This window comes from Leptinotarsa decemlineata, unplaced genomic scaffold, assembly GCF_025532065.1.
Source record: "Leptinotarsa decemlineata unplaced genomic scaffold, Ldec_3_MD MMD2_tig00026328_RagTag_RagTag, whole genome shotgun sequence".
Lineage (NCBI taxonomy): Eukaryota > Metazoa > Arthropoda > Insecta > Coleoptera > Chrysomelidae > Leptinotarsa > Leptinotarsa decemlineata.
The window spans coordinates 31,966,144-31,987,407 of NW_027412688.1; the positions used below are offsets into that span (position 1 = coordinate 31,966,144).

The following is a 21,264-nucleotide window of genomic DNA, read 5'->3' on the forward strand; positions in this document are numbered from 1 at the left end:
TTTTCCAGAATTCATAATATTTTACAAGAAAAGATCATGAGAATTTCCAAACTGAACCACAACTAATCTGTACCTAAATATATCTACCAATAATTGATGATAACTATTCAAAGAATCTTATTGTAGGTAGTGTGAAGATTTCCCATTCGTCAATGTGTAATTGAAGAATTAATTTACATTCATTTGTTCGTTGTGTGAAGAGTTTTCTCTAAAGTTTTCCCACTTTCCATAGAGTGAAGTCGAAGTAAAAAGTCAAAAAGTTTTTCTCCAATAACAAATTTGAGTTTTTACTTTGTTGCCCTTCGCAATTGACTGGTTTTATTCGTTCGAAATAGATAACAAAAATACTAATAACTTTACAACTCGAACTAATCCTTTCCACCTGATATTACCCAAATCGGTCTTTAAGATAAATCCTCCTAATTTGTTACCCCACAAGATTCAAATAATAAATTACACTCTTGTACTCTCATTTGCGTTCGTGTATCCGTATTGTTTTCGAAGGTTTACAGAAAATACACAACAATAGTCCTCACCAAATACATTAGAATAACAAAGGATTCGTTACACACGTAGGCGTCGAATTCGAGGCCTTTTAAACTAATTAAATATTGCTTAATATCGCAGCCAGTTTTTAAAGGAAACGCGATTGGAGCTCGCAGACACCTTCAGCCATGATTCGGTACGCGTCCTCCTGATTGGCAAACTGCGTAGCGTTAGCTCCTCCCACTAATCAGTAAATCCTTATCTCCCCGCAATAGGTAACTTAGCGCTCTTTACGCTTCAGTTGCACGCAGTGTTTGTTCTGTTTGTGTGTTATATTTTTAATTGTACATCGCTTGTCAGAGGCGTTCGTTTTTTATAGAGTGATTTTCCATCGGATTTTGGATGTTACAGTGCGTTCCCAGCGGTCTCCGCTAAGTTCACTAGGAATGGTGTATCACGCACAAACTGGACCAATTTATCGTCATCAATCAGCAAACGGGTATTTCCAGACAAATTCCCCGATGCATTCGTGGTACGCGTATTCCCAGCCAGCTCAGCTGGGAGCAGCCCCGAATCCGTATTGTGTACAGGAGGAGCAGCAAATGTGGCCTCATCACCACCCTCACGCCGTATTCCCTCACACGGACTTTCAGGACTATATGCACACAGGGATCCCGCCTATGCAGCATCCGCAGCATCAGCTCGACCCGGAAAATCACCAACTCCCTTCGCCTCCGACGACGGTGTCGGGTAGTGAACTATCAAGTCCTGGGGGACATAATGATAATATATCGTCGAACAGTCATAACTCGGCGCGGCCTCCCCGGGTTAAAAGTCCCTTCGTGTGGATGAAACCGTCTCATCATGCTCAACCAAATCCTGGTAGGTCATTTTTCACATATTATATTTCTTGACACCGAACTTGAGTTCTTGCCGCGGCATATAGAAGGATCTACTTCTACTTCCGAGTTTGTTTTTATTCGCTGGATTCATATTTTCACTATTATTTACAAGGACGACCAGAGCAAAAAGGCATGCTAACCAAAAAACCGTTTTTTGTTCACTATATAAAAAAGTCTTGATTATTTGGGATTTGTTTCGTATACATGATGTTCTTTTAGAAACGATCCACTCCAACAATGTCAGAGACTTGAAGGAGATCCGAGAAAAACTTTCTAATCAATATGTACCTCCATATTTTTAATGTCAGAGGTTTGTTTTTGTTGTTTTAAACATCTATTTTTGTATCTAATGAACAATAAAAAAGCAAACCCTTCGACAGACAAAATCTAAACAGTTATCTACCTAATTGACATAATTCAGTATGAAATATGTCACTAATTTGAAATTATTTACTAGTACCTAATATATATACAATCAACTCAACGCAATCATGATTATGAAACCAAAATATGAGCCAATGAGATCAACATTAATTACACTACCTATTTTTCGGGTTTGAAGGCCGTGAATTTTTGGAATAAGCTTATAGACGGGTTTATAATACTTTAACGTGTCCAATTACTTCTGTATCGGAAACAAAAGATTTTATGAGCGTTCGGGTTGTTCTCTACCTGCAGTGGCTTGCGTTTGGGTATTCAATCAAAAATACTCGTTCACAATAGGTATTTATTTATATACAATTAATATTTTAACTCAAAGTATTTAAATAATAATAAATAGGTATACTAGTTTCAGAAAATATTAGGGATAAGCCAAAATGATGATGTATCATCAGATAAATCCAGTTAATTTTAGTTGAAAGGTTCTTCAATTTATTCAACTAAATGGTCTGATTTCCACACGATGACTTTTTTTTTTATAATATGTTCAATATATTTTCGCCACTTTAAGAACTCAAAGATTTCATAAACTACTGGACTTAATAAACAAAATACTTTCTAAAACATTCTACGCAAAAGCGATTTTAGATGTTTTTCCTATTGATAAGTTAGATAACCAAAGTCAAAATTATAGAGCTTTAACGTATTTTGGACAAATAATACAAAGGGGCTTCATTTTTGAGGAAATGAGATATTAAAATTACATATAAAACAAGTAATACGTTGGAAAGTTAATTAAAAATAATAAAGACAAAACATCCAAATTCGAGGATTATATAAATTAAGGTGTGGAACGTGTCCTAAGGTATACATTGGTCAAATTGGCAGATCATTCAGAAATCGAATCCGGGAACATCATATGAGCTATTTAAATAAGAAAACAAGTTCAACATATTCAAATCATCTTTTAGAAGAAAATCATAGGTCGAAATTTCACACATATAAAATAAAGGTTTAAAACTTATTCATTCGGAAGCAATGGAAATTAAAAAAGTTCAAACATTCTAATGAATAACCAACTGGATTTGAATAGATCATCATTATTGATATTGTTTTCTTAAAAAACCGAGGAAGTATTATTATTGATATATAGAAGTGAGGTAATATCTATGCTTCAGGTAATCATAATTGAAGAAGAGGTACCTCAGGCATATAAAAATTGTAAAGTTTAGGTAGGTAATTTGATGGAGGTAGTCCTAACCCAATGGGGAATATTTCTCCTGACGAAAATCAAGTAGTTTTCATAAAAGAGCTCTAAAACAACGCATTTTAAACTCATTTCAACCTTTTTCTTTGAAACATTATTTAAATACTTAAAAAAGAGGAATGAAATAATGCATTCAACATTTAAAGGGATTCGTTTCTATTTCACTATTTGGCAACATCGGCTACAGCTAATAAAGGACAATGAATCTGTTACCTGTATGAGACAAACAAAGATGACATATTTCAGAGGCGTGCATGCTGTTCTGTTTACTCATGTTCCGAGTTCCAAGACATTCTGTGACATATGACATTTTGTGCACCTAACCTATCTTACTCTATATAAATAAATAACAAAACAACTGTTGTTTATGTGGCTTGTGGAGGTGGTATTGAACTATAATTTATATTTTGCCTCAATTGTTGATTTATAAAGATAATTTTCCTTTTTTAAAGTAGAATATCTAGGTACATATAAATTATTTCAACTTGATATAGGCGCTGTTGCCAATATGTGAATTAGAAACAAATCCCTTTAAAAATTAAAACCCAACATTTGAAACATCAATTTGAATACTTCTCGAAGTGAATTTGAAAAACTCATGAATTAAACTCAACTTTATTTTGTTCAAACTTGCATTTGCTGTAATAACCCAAATTGAGGAACATTCCCCATTATACTGTCAACAGACACATCGCACCCATCAATAAGACCGACTTGGCCTTTTAGCGGAGTTATTCGTGATATTCTTTAGTTTACTTCGAGAGCGCCTTGAATAAGCAGCTATACAACATGGAAGCTAGTTGTTCGGGAATCGTGAAGCTTCAGAGATTGTAAAATGGAGAAGAAAATATTTAAGAGAAATACAGAAAGCCAGAGCACTAGGTAAATCAATTTTTTTGGGATGAAGCATGGGTCAATGAGGGTCATACCGTGTCGAAGGTTTGGCAAAATCAGAAAATCAAAAGAGGAAGACAAGCCTTTATGGAAGGTAGGTCCACTGGTTTGAAAATTCCAGTTGGAAAAGGTCGTCGTCTTATCATCACTCACATAGGCAGCAGTGTAGGATTCGTGAAAGATGGATTGATGGTGTTTGAATCTAGAAAAATGGGGATTATCATCAAGAAATGGATGCCACAGTATTCGAAGAATGGTTCAAAAATATACTTGTAAAACTTCCACAGGGATCTGTAATAGTAATGGATAACGCAAGTTACCACAGTAGACGAGTCGAGAAGCTGCCGACGTCGTGTTGGAAGAAAGTAGATATTACCGTGTGGTTGCAAATGAAAGCTATTTTTTTTCAATCGACCATGTTAAAAGCGGAGCTCCTCAACTTGGCTAAACGTCACAAGTCAAAATTCGTCAAATATGTCACCGATGAGATGGCGAAGACTAAAGGAATGTCGGTTCTTCGGTTGCCGCCTTATCACTGTGAATTGAATCCAATAGAGTTGGTTTGAGCTCAAGTTAAAGGATTCGCAAGGCATCACAAGGAATAATAAGACCTTCAAGCTGTGTGAAGTAAAGAAATACCTATACAGTGCTCTGGACACAGTCGACCAAAAAGCTTGGGAAAAATGTATCCACAAAACAATCCGAATAGAAGCAGAGATGTGGGATCTGGATGATCGCATAGACTCATTATCAGAAAAAAATATTCCAAGTTGTCATCAAACCTAATGAAACTGATTCATTCAGTGAAGAATCACTCAATGAATCCCTGTAGACTTTATTCAGATGAAAATTATCGCAATGTCTTATTCGAAGTAAGTATTCCTATTAAATCTATAAAATTGTTTTTGAATTAACTATAAAATCCAATAAGGAATATGAATCTTCATTTCCAAATCAACAATAATATATAAAATATATCTCTTAGTGCAGCCACACTTTTCTACTTCCTGAAAATGTCAAAGTCGAAGCCGAAACGTCGAACAACGCAACATTTTGAACGCGGTTCAACTCTAAATGAGATGTTCAAATTTCTAACTGCGGAAATCTATTCTATTTGTATACTTATCTGGTGATATTTAGGATACTTTATCCATCTTCATTATCATACGATCAATTTGATAAACTTCGAGCGGTACTTTTGGCGGTATTTTCGCATACTTTGTCGGTGTTTTCGCGTTCTTTGTCGCATATCCCTATTTTAATGGCTCGTTAGCGGCGTCCTCAAGGGATATAGAGGGTAGACATATCTCAATGATTTTGTGGGTGAATTTCAGTGCTGTTTGCTTGAGACGACTATGTTGCTTTCTTTGAGGTAGCGACATGTTTGCATTCTTGAAATTCTTTTACTCTCAGACAATACTGAACGAACTATAGTACTTGTCCAAGGACGCCACATTTTAAACAGGTAACAAAAATTTCAAGAAAGTATATCGGCACCAATATCGAATTTCAACACTCAAATTGCGATCAGTTCCTGAACTAAACATTTACAACACGACGGTAACACGACGGTAACAACGTAAGTTTAATTTTATAATTATTCATGCATAAATAGCATGCAAATAAATGAGTGCATGTTTCTTAAGTAGAATACTTGTATTTATAAGAAAGTAATTTTAAAAAAATGCTCAAACAAATTTAATTTTTTATAATCAATTGATCATCATCTTCATCACGAACGAGTCTCTGTGATCAGCTGTGATTATAGATAGAGAAAAAGTGAAAGAGTTTTTTACTAATCTGATCCTTTACCCCTCACAGGCGGCCTTATATATGGGGCTCACATTTGGTGGAGGTACTTAACCGGGTACAAGGTATCCCCCTGTATAATAATCTGCCGCGCTTTAGTAAATCCCGAAATCCCCGCTTGGGCTCCCCTATTAACTCTTTTAAAGAGTATTTTGTCATCTTTTATTTAAATATCCTATGGACAATACTTTTTTTAACCATACCTACTGTTCTTATAATTGCAAGTTTGTAGTTTTCATCAACAAGCGCAGTTTTTCTTCCTGGTGATGTCACGGCTTAATTTTTTTGTCTTATTCTTGAATTTATATACCTATATATAATTTTTTGAAACTTCTGTCATTTGCGAACATATTTCCGTATGTGTCAACGGTATGCGAATAATTTTGGTGTATGAGAGCGTCATCACATTAAGAATAATAATCTTTTCGGTTACAGAAAGAGCACATTTGCTTATTCGTTTTACTGGAGAGAAAACTGAATTATAGGCATTTTATTTCAAACTAATGAGAATAATTTACTTGAAACAACACTGATTTAGATACATGGGCTTTATCATGAATTCATATTCTTCAGGTAGTGAAGTACATAATTAAAGCACCATTAGATCGGATTGAATCATGACGTCATGCTCATTTCCAGCGAAAATTGAAAAGATCTCAGGTATGCCTGATTTAATCTGGCAAGCTGTTCAGGTATGTGATAAATTGAGAAGTGCTTTGTATAGAAAGTATTGAAAATTTTAAGGGAAATTCCAATGTAAAAACAATTTTGGGTGTTTATTTAAAAAAATTAATAACTATTAATGCGACTGTTTCATATTTTTGTTGCTCACCGTATATATAGAACTATTAAAAGTCTTTTGAGATTTAATTAAATAGAACTGGCCGATACTTAATTAAAATCCATATTCAAAAACTAATTGATACAGTTTATTGTATGATTTTCATTATAAAGGGTTTTACAAAAACCGCGACACGTGTTTCGCTATATACAATAGGTTTTTGTAAAACTGTTTATAGTGAAAATCATACAATAAACTGTATTAATTAATTTTTTTCTTTTGAGATACGTTATATCAAATCATATAAAAACATTGAATGTTCAAAATTGATACTACATTTTGCACTTTTTAACCGACCCACTTTAGTATGCCTATGAAACAGCTACTTGAAAATGATTATTTAGTTCGCTGCTCTGTCAATAATTGAATTTAAAATTTTCATATAATTGAATTATCATACCGATTTTTCCTGAATTTATGTCAAAATTATGAAAATCGTACCCCCTATTCAGTGTTTAAAGGCTATGACCACGTTTACATGGCATCGTAAAAAACGATTTCTAACAACCGATGTTACTAAAACCACCTTTGATGCCATTTTTGTCGAACGTCATAAAACTGAATTTATTAGTGTAAATAACTACTTTAAGGAGTGTAATAATTCAGTGACCCAAATATTCCCCAATGTGTATAAAAATGTTTGTTTTTAAATAATGCCTATAATTTAAACGAGTTAAGGCATTTTAATATATGACGTCACAAATACGAATGTACTCTTGTAATCACAAAAACGATTTCCTTAAAGTTGATCCTTTTAAAAAAAAAGCTCAAAGTCTGACAGCGCATACGCCAACTTTACGAAAAGTTAGTCAAATGAACTGTGTTGGTAACGATGGTACTTGAGGACGGGTGTTCTGAAGGTGGAGGTGTAGTTACGCTCGATCCGTGTAAATATTTTCCAGATGGTGGATGTTAGAACCTCGGTTGATATAGCAATAGATGTTAAATGCTCTTGTGAACAATTATTTTGTAATGATGGAATTCTGTCTTTTCATCAGTCGCTTATTATGTCACAAACACCTCCAAAGGGTTTGACATTTTACAAGTACACTCATTCGTACAAATACCAAATGCAAATACTCACGCGGATACAGAACTATAGAAACCTTTTCAAAAGTAACTGTTTGGCGACAGTCTTTCTGTTTCTATGCAAAACCGGTCACAATATACTGTGATAGTTTTGTGACGCCAGATAATCGTATAGAGAAACACGTGTCGCGGTTTTGTAAACTTTCAAGTGGAAATCCCACATTAAACTCATTTTGACCTGAATTGGATGATCTGGATACCAACGACAAATGGTTTCAACAGGATGGCGCTATACTTGCCACACAGCTCATGCCACATTGGATATTCTGCACGAGCGATTTGAGGGCATGGTCATCTCATATGGATGTGATGTGAACTGGCCACCGAGATCGTGCTATTTTACCCCGTTAGATTTTTCTTGTGGGGTTTTCTTAAGCCGTAGAGGAATGTGAATCTATAAATGCTAAAGTCACTCACTTGAGTCCTAGGAAGCTAAAATTTGGTATATAGGTGCTTCTTAGGTCTTAGGCTAATTGCACACATACCGATTTTGGACGGCCGATTTTATACCGGTCGTCCAAATTCCAATAGTGAACCACATGTGGGAACGGGACCTGGCACACATGTGGTCCACTATTGGAATTTGGAAGACCGGTATAAAATCGGCCGTCCACAATCGGTGTGTGTACAACTAGCCTTAAATGCCTAGTAAAAGAGGATTTTCGAATATTCCAACTGGGGCGCCCCTTGTGGGGGTAAAGAGGAGCGTTTACATATGAAAATTACCTGAAAAATGAGAAATGAATTATTTTCCACCATGTTTTTTACCACTTTTTCAAAAGTGGTGAAAAACATAGAAATTCCCATTTCTCATTGAAAATGGTGGTAAAAGAGGCGCGTTCATATATGAAAATTACCTGAAATATGATAAATGGAAATATCTGTTTTTTACCATTTTTATGAAAGTGGTAAAAAACAGAATGTTTTTACCTTTTATAAAAGTGGTAAAACACAGAAATTTCCGTTTCTCATTGAAAATGGGGGTAAAAGAGGCGCGTTTACGTATGAGAATTACCTGAAAAATGAAAAATAATTTTTTAATAAAAACCTATGAATTCCCATTTCTCATTAAAAATGGGGGCAAAAGAGGAGCGTTTACATATGAAAATTACCTGAAAAATGAAAAATGATTTTTTTATGTGGTGAAAAACATAGAAATTCCCATCTCTTATTGAAAGTGGGGGGGTAATAGAGGCGCGTTTACATATAAAAATTACCTGAAATATAATAAATGAAAATCTATATGTTTTTTACCATTTTTATAAAAGTGGTAAAAAACAGAGTGTTTTTACCACTTTTTTATGTTGTAGATGTCCAATAAGAAAGGATTTTTGAATATTCCAAATGGGTCGCCAGCCGCGGGGAAAAGGCGCGTTCATGAAACAAAATTATCTTATCATCTCTGGTTTTCCATGTCTTTAAACTTCCGCTGGGTGAATTTATATTTAGTATCAGCATTGCACCCGTGCGGAGCCGAGGCGGATCGCTAGTAAGCCACAAACCACAGGCATCCTTAAAGCCAACAATACCCATGCCATCGGTCAAATTCAGTCTGATTCATGCTCCAGAGTCAAGGAGAATTAGACGTTTCGGATGCGGTCCACCCAGAGAATCCGTGGCGGACATTTGAAACATGTTATTATCAACACATAATGGCATTAATAGATCTTTCAAACGAATAAAATATTTCGATGATATCTCACATACACTTTGTTTTATTTAAATTTAGAGCGCATAATGAAAGACCCTGTACAAATTATAGCACTATTTTTTCAGATATATACAAAAGGAAATGCATTTCATATACAATAATGAATAACATAATAGTATATTATGCAACGATCATGTAATGATGGTTATTAAGACACGAGCATTAACCGGGATACGAAACGAGCCGAAGGCGAGTTTTGTATGGTATATGCGAGTGTATTAATAACCATTACATGAGAGTTGCATACGCTATTTTTTCTAAACCCGATAAATAATGAAAAACTATAAATATTATATTTGTATTGAACACATTGACAGTAATTAACTCATATTTTTTTTAAAAAACCCAAACTTAATGGTATTATCATGGATATATGAAAACTATAAAGATTCTAATTATATTTATATTGAATATAACAACTGTAATTAATCTGATCTTTCAAAAATATTGGAGTCGATGGTATTCCTTCTATATCGCTTCTATATCGCTGTTTTCAGACATTTTGATAATATAGGTAGGTAATATGAAAACTGATTTTGACAAATAAAGCAATTAGTTACTTAGGTCAGAATCTAAGACAAACAAAGGAACAGGATTCTTGATTGAAAAATTATGGGTTTCTATTGGTTGATAATCTGTATCGTTATGAAAAATCTGTATCATAATGGATATCATTATGAAACGGATTATGGTCATATAAGTCTATTGTTAGAGTACGGGTGTAGAAAAAAGAACTATAAATCATCAATTATTATTCATAAGTCACAAATATGCACGAGATTTACCTATTTTTCACCTCGCATATACCACAATAAATGATATCACATGGGTTAGACAGCCGGTTTGCAGTACCTACTATACATCAAATTCACTGACGATTTTAACAATAAATTGGTTGGAGCTGTTTTGCACCAAAATGTGGTATTCTTGCTTGATGTTGATCTTGGTACAAGAACATCTATTGCAGAAAGTAATTCCGGAGAATCAATTCTACTATTCAAATAGTTCGCAATAGTTCCATATAACTGCAATTTTTTTGAGGATACACGCTAATAGTTTCAAAGCTTCTCTTGGACTCTTTCAATATTTAATATATACTGATTATACTTAGTTATGCTAGAAGAAGCTATTGTATAGCGAAACACGTGTCGCGGTTTTTGTAAAACCCTTATAGTGAAAATCATAGAATAAACTTTATTTATTAGTTTCTTAAATATAGATTTTCATCAAGTATCGGCCAGTTCTATTCAATTAGACGGTCATTTAAAGTGTTCAATCTATATAGTACAGTCATCTGTATCGATATCTGAGGTGGTATAACTTCAAATCATCTGCAAACATTAATCTATTTCAGTAAAATATGTTGCATAAATCATTTATGAAAAGTAAAAAAGTAATGGTCCAAGATTAGATCCTTGAGGGACTCCACTAGTGGCAGAATGAATATTTGACATAGTAGACAGTGCTTTCTTTGATCAAGATATGATTTCAAAAGATGGATATAGATTTCATTGAAACCCATACCAGAAAGTTTATGAATGAGAATCGCATGACTAATTTTATCGAAAGCTTCATATAGAGAAGTCTGTGTACACCACAGAACAATTATTGGTTGACCAAATCACACTTCTTTGGGCAATAGTGTTTTTTTTTCGTACAGAAAAAATACTTCAATATTCTTCCCTGTTTTATGAATGTTTTTATTTAGACTTTATGATTTGTTCTTAAGATGAGACTTTATATAATTATTCATAACGATAGTTCTCTTTATTTCCAAAATAATCATTGATTCCACCTTATTCTGAAATACCATAAGATAACTGAAATTGTAACAAAGTCTAAAACGTCTTTGAAATATTTAAATTTTAGAATCATGTTTCTCATTTTTCATGCTGATATGATTATTCGAAAATATTTTGTTGATTCATAATTTGAGCAGTAGAAGTAAATGTAGATATTCAAATTAAGATTAAGTTCTATGAACTCAAGCCATCTGAATTATTTGTTAAATCAGGTTTGATATAAGATATATTTAATATTGGATGCTAGTTTTTTGACAACAAAATAACTAATAGACTAGTCAATCATAGCCGATATTTGTCCCGGGGGGGATATGTTTATATTGAATAAAATTAATTTTTTCTTGAGTATCTCATTTCAAAAATCAAAAATTACCATATGGCTGAATAGCTACCCCTTTCTATTCAAAATTCTTATAAGGGTAGCTATAGCTTCTAAGGGGTTCAAGGGGCAGTTGAATAATTTTATTGAAAAAGTGTATTTTCAAATATAAAAGTTGACCTGTTTCAGGATTTTTTATTTGCATTCCTAAAAAAATAGAAAATGAATTTCTCCGTTACTTTAGGACCGCACGGTATAATTGTGTAACGTTCCCACGGATGATATCTGTTTTAATTCCATAACGAATGTTCAAAGCACAAGCTGATTTGAAAAGAGAGATTTTCGTGTATATCAGTATTTGAGAGTATTTGATTCAAATTGATTTTTATTTCAATTTATATCTGAAAGAAAATCCCATCTTTGTGACTATAAATACTTTATTTTGAGTTCAATTGCTTTCACCCTTTCTACGGAGGTTTCACACATTTTATGTTTGAAGATGAAAAAAGTAGAAGAGCAAAAAGTTTTCTTCTCAAAATCAATATCTCTTGAAAAATTGTCGCATTTTAATTTAATCAGCATAATTTACAGAAAATTTCGTTCCACTCTGTATTTGGCATTCTGTGGAAGTGCTTCATTCTCTCAGGTGTTTTCAAACAGCTATATCAAGTCATATCTCTGTTTTTATTTGGTACACAAACCTTTTAAATGTGATAATTTCTTCTACAAATAAATGGGTCGACCGAGTACATTTTTGTTAATTGTTGTAAGTATCCCGGACTCCCCCGATCACTGATTCCGGAATGTGATGAGGGACAAATATTCCGTGCCATTTTTTCTATTTTTCAAAATGATGTTCATTGCAACAATCATGCTTTATTTTCTTAGTTTGTAAATTTTTGTAGGTATCCCAATCTTTTCACGACCTTCATGAATATAGTTTAAAGTATTTGTATTACTGCATTATTTATATCAAATAACGATTCCAAAGTTTGCAATCTTAACAGTCCTTTCAAAAACTCAAATGACAAAAGCTTAGTAATCGTGATTTTGAGGAATACCCAAATCATTCGTAATCTATGTTAATGGATTGTCTCTGGATTATCATCTAATATTTTCTTGCGAATTTTTATACTATAAATAGAAATGTATGAGGTTTCAGGAAGTTTCCCGTGAATTCATGCATCTACGCAGCTTGATGAGTAGCCAGTAGTGTATTTTGATATCCTTGATAATCATTTTTGAGTAAAAAGCATTTTGACAATTTTTTATATCGCTCCACCGGGGGTATATTTTTACATTTTTTACGTTATCTCCTACATTTTCGTCTCAACTGTTTCTCTGGTTTTCATGTATCTAACTTAAGCTTTAAATTTGCCTTTTTCTCTCCTTCGGTCCTTAAAAATATTAACGCAAAGTCAATCTGATCTGACAATTTAAAGTTTTATGAAAATGAAGACTTTTTCGATGTTTTCATCTGCATAAAGACATGTTTGATGATTCAAGAGACTAAAGATTCGACATTTCAACAATTAATGTTGTAAAATTATTTATGAATAGTTAATACAGTTAAATTATCACAAATTTTTTTTAATTTCTATGTACCTACCGTGGGAATCACTGATGTCACAATTCATCAAAAGTAAGAAATTGTTGCCACTTCGTGGATATGTTAACACTCATTCTGGTAATTCTTGGAAGAAACTTAAATCTTACAACAGTTTTTTGCTCATCAAAAATGCCAGTAACCAAACCAAAAAATTTTGAGCAGGTGAATTCATATTGATATATTACCGAGTAACATTTTATATAATTCCAAATGTATCTAAAACTTTGTTTGTCTAAGAAAGACAATTTCTTCTGGTTCTCTACACAATAAAACTGCTATTTGTTTGCCAAGATTTGGCAAAGTGACACTTCAAAGTACAGCTCTTTCTTTATTGTATACTTACATTATAAAGTTTATATCTTTATGAACTCTTTTATTACATTGTTTCAACTATTATATTGTCTCCAAGTTTATAAATTATCAGGCGTAAAGTCTTTGATGAAGAGAAAATTGGAATTCAACGTATTTGGTCTGAGATGATAATAGTTTGCTTGATGCCACATAATTGATTGGATGCGTTTTGGATGTTTTTGCATAGCTTCTGTTTTCATTTCCGATGATATTTAGTGAGAGGAGTTTTGAAAGACGTGAGTTATTTTTTATTTCGTTTTACATTCAGCCAGCGTGTCGTTTGAAGATATATAGGCATAATATGCTCATTAGAGATTGGAAACTACTTTACATTTATCCAAGCCCTCTCATATCTTGTGATATCACTTGACTGATATGAATTTAACGGAAATTGAGTCATATCTGGATTATTGAGTATACATGCAATTATTAGAATTCCAATTGTAAAATTTGATGTAGGTAGATAACTAAAACAGAATTGATGTTGAAAAATACCGTTTCTGAAAGTTGAGATCGGTAACACATAAATCAAAGTCAAGATCGATTTTACATGTTGAATATTGTAAATTATGTAGTAAAGGGAGAATTCTTTAATATAGTAGATTAGATGCTGTTGTAACTATAGAATTTTGGGTGCATCTATCGTATTAAATTCGTAGAAATGACAGAAGTTGAATTATATTGAAGACAAGTAATCTCTTTTAATAATACTGGTAATGTTTATGGATCTCCAAAGACACAAAATTTATAAATAAATCACGGGGGAATATCTGAAAAAATACGTATAACGCGTCCAAATCTCAACTCTAGTCTAATTTTTGATACTCTCTATTATCACTTCATTTTCATTCACTTATTTTTTTGTATTAATCTTACCGCATAAATTGCCTGACTCCGTCTACTACACATTTGAGTAACTACATAAAATATATGATCTATCTATCTTGAATTTGAATTAGTGCTAAAGCTGAAAAATCTGACAACTGACTGTTCTTTTAGATTTGAATTGGTTTGTTCATTTATTATCAACTCATCGGTAAATAAAGACTTCTCTTTTTCTAAGATTAGATATATTCTAGCTTTTTGGGGGGCATTTACATTCACCTAGTGTTTTGCTAAAAGTTGCATTAATTTTTCTTTGGGCTAATGTATAAGTACTTAGGTACGGATTTTCATCAAGTATGGATTCCATCAAATAATGTTTATACAAGTTTCATGTTTCCATTCGTATAGCATGTGTGAGTCAGGAGTCTTTGATTAAATAAATATAAGGAGAAATATTGAGTTTCTTCTCCTTAAGTTTTTGTAGTAACATCTTCATTCAAAAGGACTAATCCCTGGAATAGCTCATTTTAAATGGGCTTATCTGCTGTAAATTGCTTATTTCGGACACTGTTGGGTACATTCGGCATCAATATTTATTAGTTGCGTCGGGGTCCCTATTGTTGAACTTCCCAAAATTTTATTACGGGTACTATTTTCTCGGCAAAACATTAAAGCAAATGTTCAAGCAGATTATGTCCTGTAAATTTCTCGATGCTATTGACCCTGTTGGGATATTTCGTCACTTGTCTACCTACCTAAATGAGACATTGAATGTTTGGGAAATATTGAAATTTTATTTACCTCTCAGCCTTTCATCTTATTCGGTCACAAACATGGATCATTTTTTCACTTCATGGTTAACACGGGGATTCACTTACATTTTTTATACTTAATGGTTACTTTGAAAATAATATATTCTGTTTTGAACAAGCTCTTATGTTTTCATTAGTTTAAAAAAAACTTATTTGATGCTAAAACAAGGTAAGAGTCAGTTATGACTGCTGTAACTTAATTATCACGAGCGATATATAAATAAGTATGGAAATCTCCCCTCACTTAGGCTCCATCTGTGGGATGTACAAGCTACAAGAAGTGATGTCTTTTCTGTCAACCTATAGATGGCGTCTTCGAGAGGCGAGATCCAAACTTATATACCTACTCAGGCTTGCCCTTTGTGGACAGACGAATACGAGGTGATTCAATCTACCATCAATGATGAGTCGAAACAGCGCTTTCTGGTGTTGTGTTTTTAGGCTCAGATGTCTTGATACCAATAATTCACCTATTGAAATTACCAAATTTAGGACTTCTATAGCATCAAGATTGGATATTTTGATTCTTATTGAGGAATCGGAAGTCTCGAAACCTAATTCCCTTTTCATCACAAAGTTATAGGTAGAATTTTTAATCAAATATAATTATCAGAATATTTGTATATTTTCTATTAATTGGTTTTCTTCAAATTAACTATATATAATAACCTTGAGTTCAGGATCAATTTATTCCAAGTGTTTTCTATTTTTCAATATAGATATAAACATATTGATATATATTAAACCTCGACTATTCTATTGACTACATTGTTACGAAATGGATTCATGTTTCTCAGACTTTTTTAAAAAACTTCGGCTACGCTTGGTGGTTTTGAAAATATTTAAGGAAGGTAAAACTTGTGAATATGTTTGTATTTTTGAAAAAATATCAAAACTAAAAAAAATATTTCATTTATTCCCATTATTATTTAAAGATTTCATGATACATTTAAACGATTGATAAAAGTGCTGAAATTCATCAGAAGGCTAATTCAGTAAGATTGTTCATCAACCATTTCATAAAACTTATTGAAAACATCTAAAAATGTATATTTTTGCCTTTTTTGATATATGTATTTCAATATAAGTGCGGCGGTCCAGTAATAATAAGACAAAACTTGTTAACATTTGCATGAGTACTGATGTTTATATTAAATCTACGTTTGAGTCATTCTATTTACGTCAGTTGCACACGTAGGTATATTTTCACATCATTTTTTAACCATTGTACTTTTACTGATGATCTTACGTTTTAAATTATATAAAACTTATTCAAGCAATGTCACGATCACCTTTTTTGTACTATGGATTGACGATTTACAGCATCGTTTTGTTCTGAAAAATCCTTCTTCATAACCCACTTCCAACGTGTTTTTCACAGCTATAGCCAGGATACAATATCGGCTAATTTTGTAATGTGTAATCATAAACGTACTGAGAACTGAATTTTCTAGTTAGGAGCAAGGGATTCAACTATATACCAACATACAACTATACACCAATGGGGATCCGTTCTTGAGCAGAACCCTTAAATGAGCATGATACACAAACGTTAAGGTATTGGCGAATATAGCATTTTAAATATCTTTCCTGAATATAGAATATACTACTTGACTTTCTGCCTGAGATACCTAGTTAGGTATTTCCGATATATCTGTAATCCTTATGACAGACCTGTTGAAATCTATAAAGATACAGTTGATTTGATAGTTTGGTAACTTCCCAAGAAGAGATTCAGTCATATGGTCAAGATTGATCTTTGCTGATCTGTTTTTTAACACTGATATTCTTCCAACCTATCATTATTGGGGCTTCAAATTATAACACTATACAGGTTTCTCAACCTCTGTTGAATATGTATAAATCACACCATGACATTTTGTCAACTTGAGCAATTCTTGAGGTCGTTTGATTTTTTAAGTTTCGAGGTATTTCTAAAGGTAACATTAATTCTTCATTTGCCCGTAGGTACTAAAAGTTTCATAAAAGATAAAGTTATATGAGAAAGATTTTAAGGTTTGTTTTATGTTTGCATGGCAGCAGGGCTATAAATTGTGTTCACGTATCGTATGACTTTAACAACAGTATTAACATTTTGGGACGAAGTTTATCGCTCTATTTTATTTCCGATTTTAATATCTCTGAGGGTCAAATTATAAAGGACGTTATTGTTTTATAATGAATAACGACTATCTAATGTTCCATTAGTTTTCTTGGTGTCTGTGGTGTAAGTATGTTAAATATTATTTCCTCTTTTCCTTTTGCCAACTTCTCTTATTTACATAAGGAATGTGATTCTTCATATTTCATATTTTCTAGTTAACTTTCCGATAACAAATTGTTTCAGTTTGATAACTGAAACTCTTTGTTACTATGCCATACGTTCATTACATATTTCCTGAACTATGTACTTATACCATTACCACAGATTAAAACTTTAATCTGTGCTATTACAGTTATCAAATGCATTATACTATAATTCCAAAATATTAGGCACTAAATTCTCATAAATGACTAACGTTTTTGCCTCAATCTGTGTTTTGCAGTGGCATATAAAGGAAAAATGATGATAAAATATGTAGCATCACAAACTTGACAAGAGTGTTTTCATTTTAATGCAATAGTATTTCTGAGAATTCAGAACCTACTATTATGGAATTGCACTATAGACATGTTCAACCGAGTTAAACGTGCATTAATCGATACTCATGACAAGCGCTCTCAAGGTTAATATTTTCGAAAAGTATTTACACTTAATTTTCGGAACTTGATATTTTGGGTCAGAGTCACGATTAGGGAAAAGAAAAGCTGGGTTAGTAGGCCCTGGCATTACAATTGATATGTTACACTGAAAGTTATACCTCGAACTCTCAGCAACGAACCTTCTCATCAAATAATATTACGAGTACTAAAATTTTCATTCTGAATAATTTAGAAGACGACAACACTTGTTTCACTTCCTCAAGCATTATCCTGAGTATCGACTAGTTCCATTCAGCTCAAGCTAAACTAAATAAAGACATTGTTTTTCTCTAAGGTTGCGCTGGTCAGTCTCTATCTCCGAAGCCCCGATACATTTGGAAGGGCGCGCTAGCATTATCAAACAATGACCACTCCCCACACCGTGGGGTAAGTGATCATTGGATTCGAGAACCATGTGAGCAAGCAAGCACAGTGAGCCAAGAATGACAGCCTTCTGCATTTGTCCGGCTAAGATTTCTGCCTAAGTTCGGCAAGCCGGTATGATCTTGAGATTGGGGAATAGAGACGGCATCGTTCCACCAAGGACTCCAATAATCAAACCATTTATCTTAACATATTGAGCTGGATAGAGTCTGTGGAATTCGAAGACAAAATCTCGATATCACATCCGTTTTTTCTCCTCTTTTCTGACGATATTCGTCTCGCCAGGAGCTGAAAACTCCACGACAAATATCGTCTTGCTCTGGTGGTCGAGAATAACTACATCAGGCTTCTTAGCTTGTATGAGCCTGAGGATGAGGAATAAATTGGTCCAATAAATTTGGCACTTCTCATTTCCCACAATGGATTCAATATCGCCTGGAGAGTAGGGCAACACCTGTGTCTCATCAATACCGTAAGAGTCTCATAAATGGTAATATAGCACTCTTTGGGCCCGCATTATGCTGGACATGCTGATACCAAGTGCATTAGGGTCTAGGACGCCTCGCGACAGACTCTACACCTTGTGTCAGTAACCTCTTTACCCATCACGCGACTGTGGTAGACCAAGGTGTTGAAGACACCATCCTGGCAAGCTATGATGAACCCCTCAGTTTCCGACTTCAGCCCACTCGACCTGAGGAAAGCTAAAATCGGGCGCTTTGATAAGGCAAGGTCTTCAATGTAATTGAAGAAGACCCCATGCACTGGTTCATCATTGTGTTCATCAGAGGTGATCTCTGCGGCTTTTATATGAGCTTTTTGCTGAACGGGTTCCAACTCCGTGACAGAGTTGTGATCACATCGTTCAGTGTTGAAAACTAAACTGAGTTCATCAGCTGCACCGGGCAGCTGCCCTAAAGAGAAATGCTCCAGTTCCTAAGAAGGGGATCCAAACTCCTGACCACTTTACAGGCTACATCCAGTACTATTCTGTCCTGTAGACCCTTCAAACTCAAAAGTCCCGGCCTCCCTGTTGTTGGGGGAAGTACAACCGTGGAACGGACGATTTGAGATGCAAATTCCTATAGAGTTTTACGTCCAGTTAATACAACACCTCCCGAGTCCACTTCACTATTCCAAACCAGTAGAGTAAGATTAGAATGGCAAGCATATTTGTTGCAGCAACTTTGTTCTTCCCCAACAGTTCCGATGAACAGATCTGCCAAAGTTTGTGCTGATACTTGCCGCGGAGAGAGTTCTTCACTACTGCTATTATTATTATTATTCTCTTTTCGGTATGGATGACAAAAAATATATTAATGAATATAAAATCATTCACCATCTAATATAGACGACAGGTGTGGAAATTAAAAAGCAATATCTGATGAAAAATGTAACTGGAATCTTCACCACTTAATAATAAAAATATTCAATAAAAGTAAAAGGGGCTCCTGTCTGGAAGTAGGTAAAACCTTAACGTAGACATCAGCCACATCTTTAGGATGGCCATAAAGCGCCGGATTCTCTCTTTATGGCGATTTCTCGAGAAGCAACTCTCGAACAACTGAAATATTTAATATTTACGATTTCATCAACAACGTTTCTGGAAATTTATGGACTGAGTCCGACTCGCTTGTTTTCTCGACATGTATAGGGCGATCCAAACTTCACTCACTATTTGGGATCATCTTTCGAAAAATTTGTTGATGAAATGATATGATAACTTATTTCTTAATAATTTTTTTCCTGAACTCTGAATATTGGGCATCATAGTCTATTTATTATATAACCTCATTTGAAAAAAAAATCAGAATTATCCTCAACATTTCTTCACAGAATTTTTTTGGGTAAGGTTTGTTAACCAACGTCTCAGCGATATCAATCACAAACAAATAAGGAGTGCTAAAACTATCTTCCAAGTAAATTCTATCACACTAATTACGGATTTTTAAGTTCAATTTCAAGAATATTCAGGCAAATTATTCCTTTTTCTTGATTCCAGCCATTTTCTTAAAAGAGTTCAGCTGAAAATTATGTCTCTAGAATTGGTTATTTCTGTCAAGTGTTCTTTCAATTGTTCAATTGTTTTTTCAGGTAAAAATATTATATACTTGTATTTTCATTTTTATAATGTTGGTTTTTTTTCACAAATGAGCAATCTTTCGGATATTACTGGAGTTTTTTCCCAACACCAACTCGTTATTTTTAACACCTCGACACGTGTTTCGGTCACCAAGTGATCATCTTCAAAGAGGAAGATTAATCTTCCTCTAATCCCTCTTCCTCTTTGAAGATGATCACTTGGTGATCGAAACACGTGTCGAGGTGTTGAAAATAATGATTTGGTGTTGGGAAAAAACTCCAGTAATATTCATTACTACACCAAAGGTTCCAAACAGTGCATCATAAGTAATCTTTCGGATACTCATAATTTTTGTTTTGTATCATTTCTTGTCAAACTAGAGGTTCCTGTTTATAAGTACATAAATGAAATGTTTAAAACCCTGAAAAAGCTTATTTCTTAGCCAGGAATTACTTTCTGCAATTGCTGATAAATGAGAATTATCTCGTCTGGTTAGACCTTTAATTATGAATAGAACTTTCTATTTTGATACTTTTTCCTATTGAACCATTTGAAACCACTTGAAAAGGCACAATCAGATGAAAAAATATGAATTTACACCCAAGAATCAATCTTAAATATGAAAAATACACTTTAAACAAATTAAGTAACTGATCAAAAAAGGAAAAAGAGATACAATTTCTTCACATTAAAAACAAAAAGATTGGCATTATGGCGAAGGCGAAAATTCAACTATGGAAAAAACAAAACAGACCTGTTTTGAAGGTGACAAGTGACATTACAATAAGACTCTAAGATTCAACATAAATTGACTGAAAGATATTATGAATCTGGTGTTAAACTATCTATACTCTCAGAAGAACAACAAATTAGGTCAGAAGTGACTATTTTTTGAAAATTATTACTCATAGTGTTAGCATTGAATACGCCTGAAGAAGCGGTTGATAATGAATCACA

The 21,264-nt window shown here is 33.6% G+C and overlaps 1 protein-coding gene across 1 annotated transcript in view; it reads left to right on the forward strand.

Annotated features, from left to right (window-relative positions):
• The first annotated feature begins 583 nt into the window (after nucleotides 1–583).
• Cad (caudal) overlaps nucleotides 584–21,264 on the forward strand; it is a 39,277-nt gene continuing 18,596 nt past the window's right edge. The window contains exon 1 of the mRNA XM_023157893.2: nucleotides 584–1,368. Within this exon, the coding sequence (XP_023013661.2) occupies nucleotides 933–1,368 (436 nt within the window). The 5' untranslated portion in view covers nucleotides 584–932. The remainder of the gene's footprint in view (nucleotides 1,369–21,264) is intronic.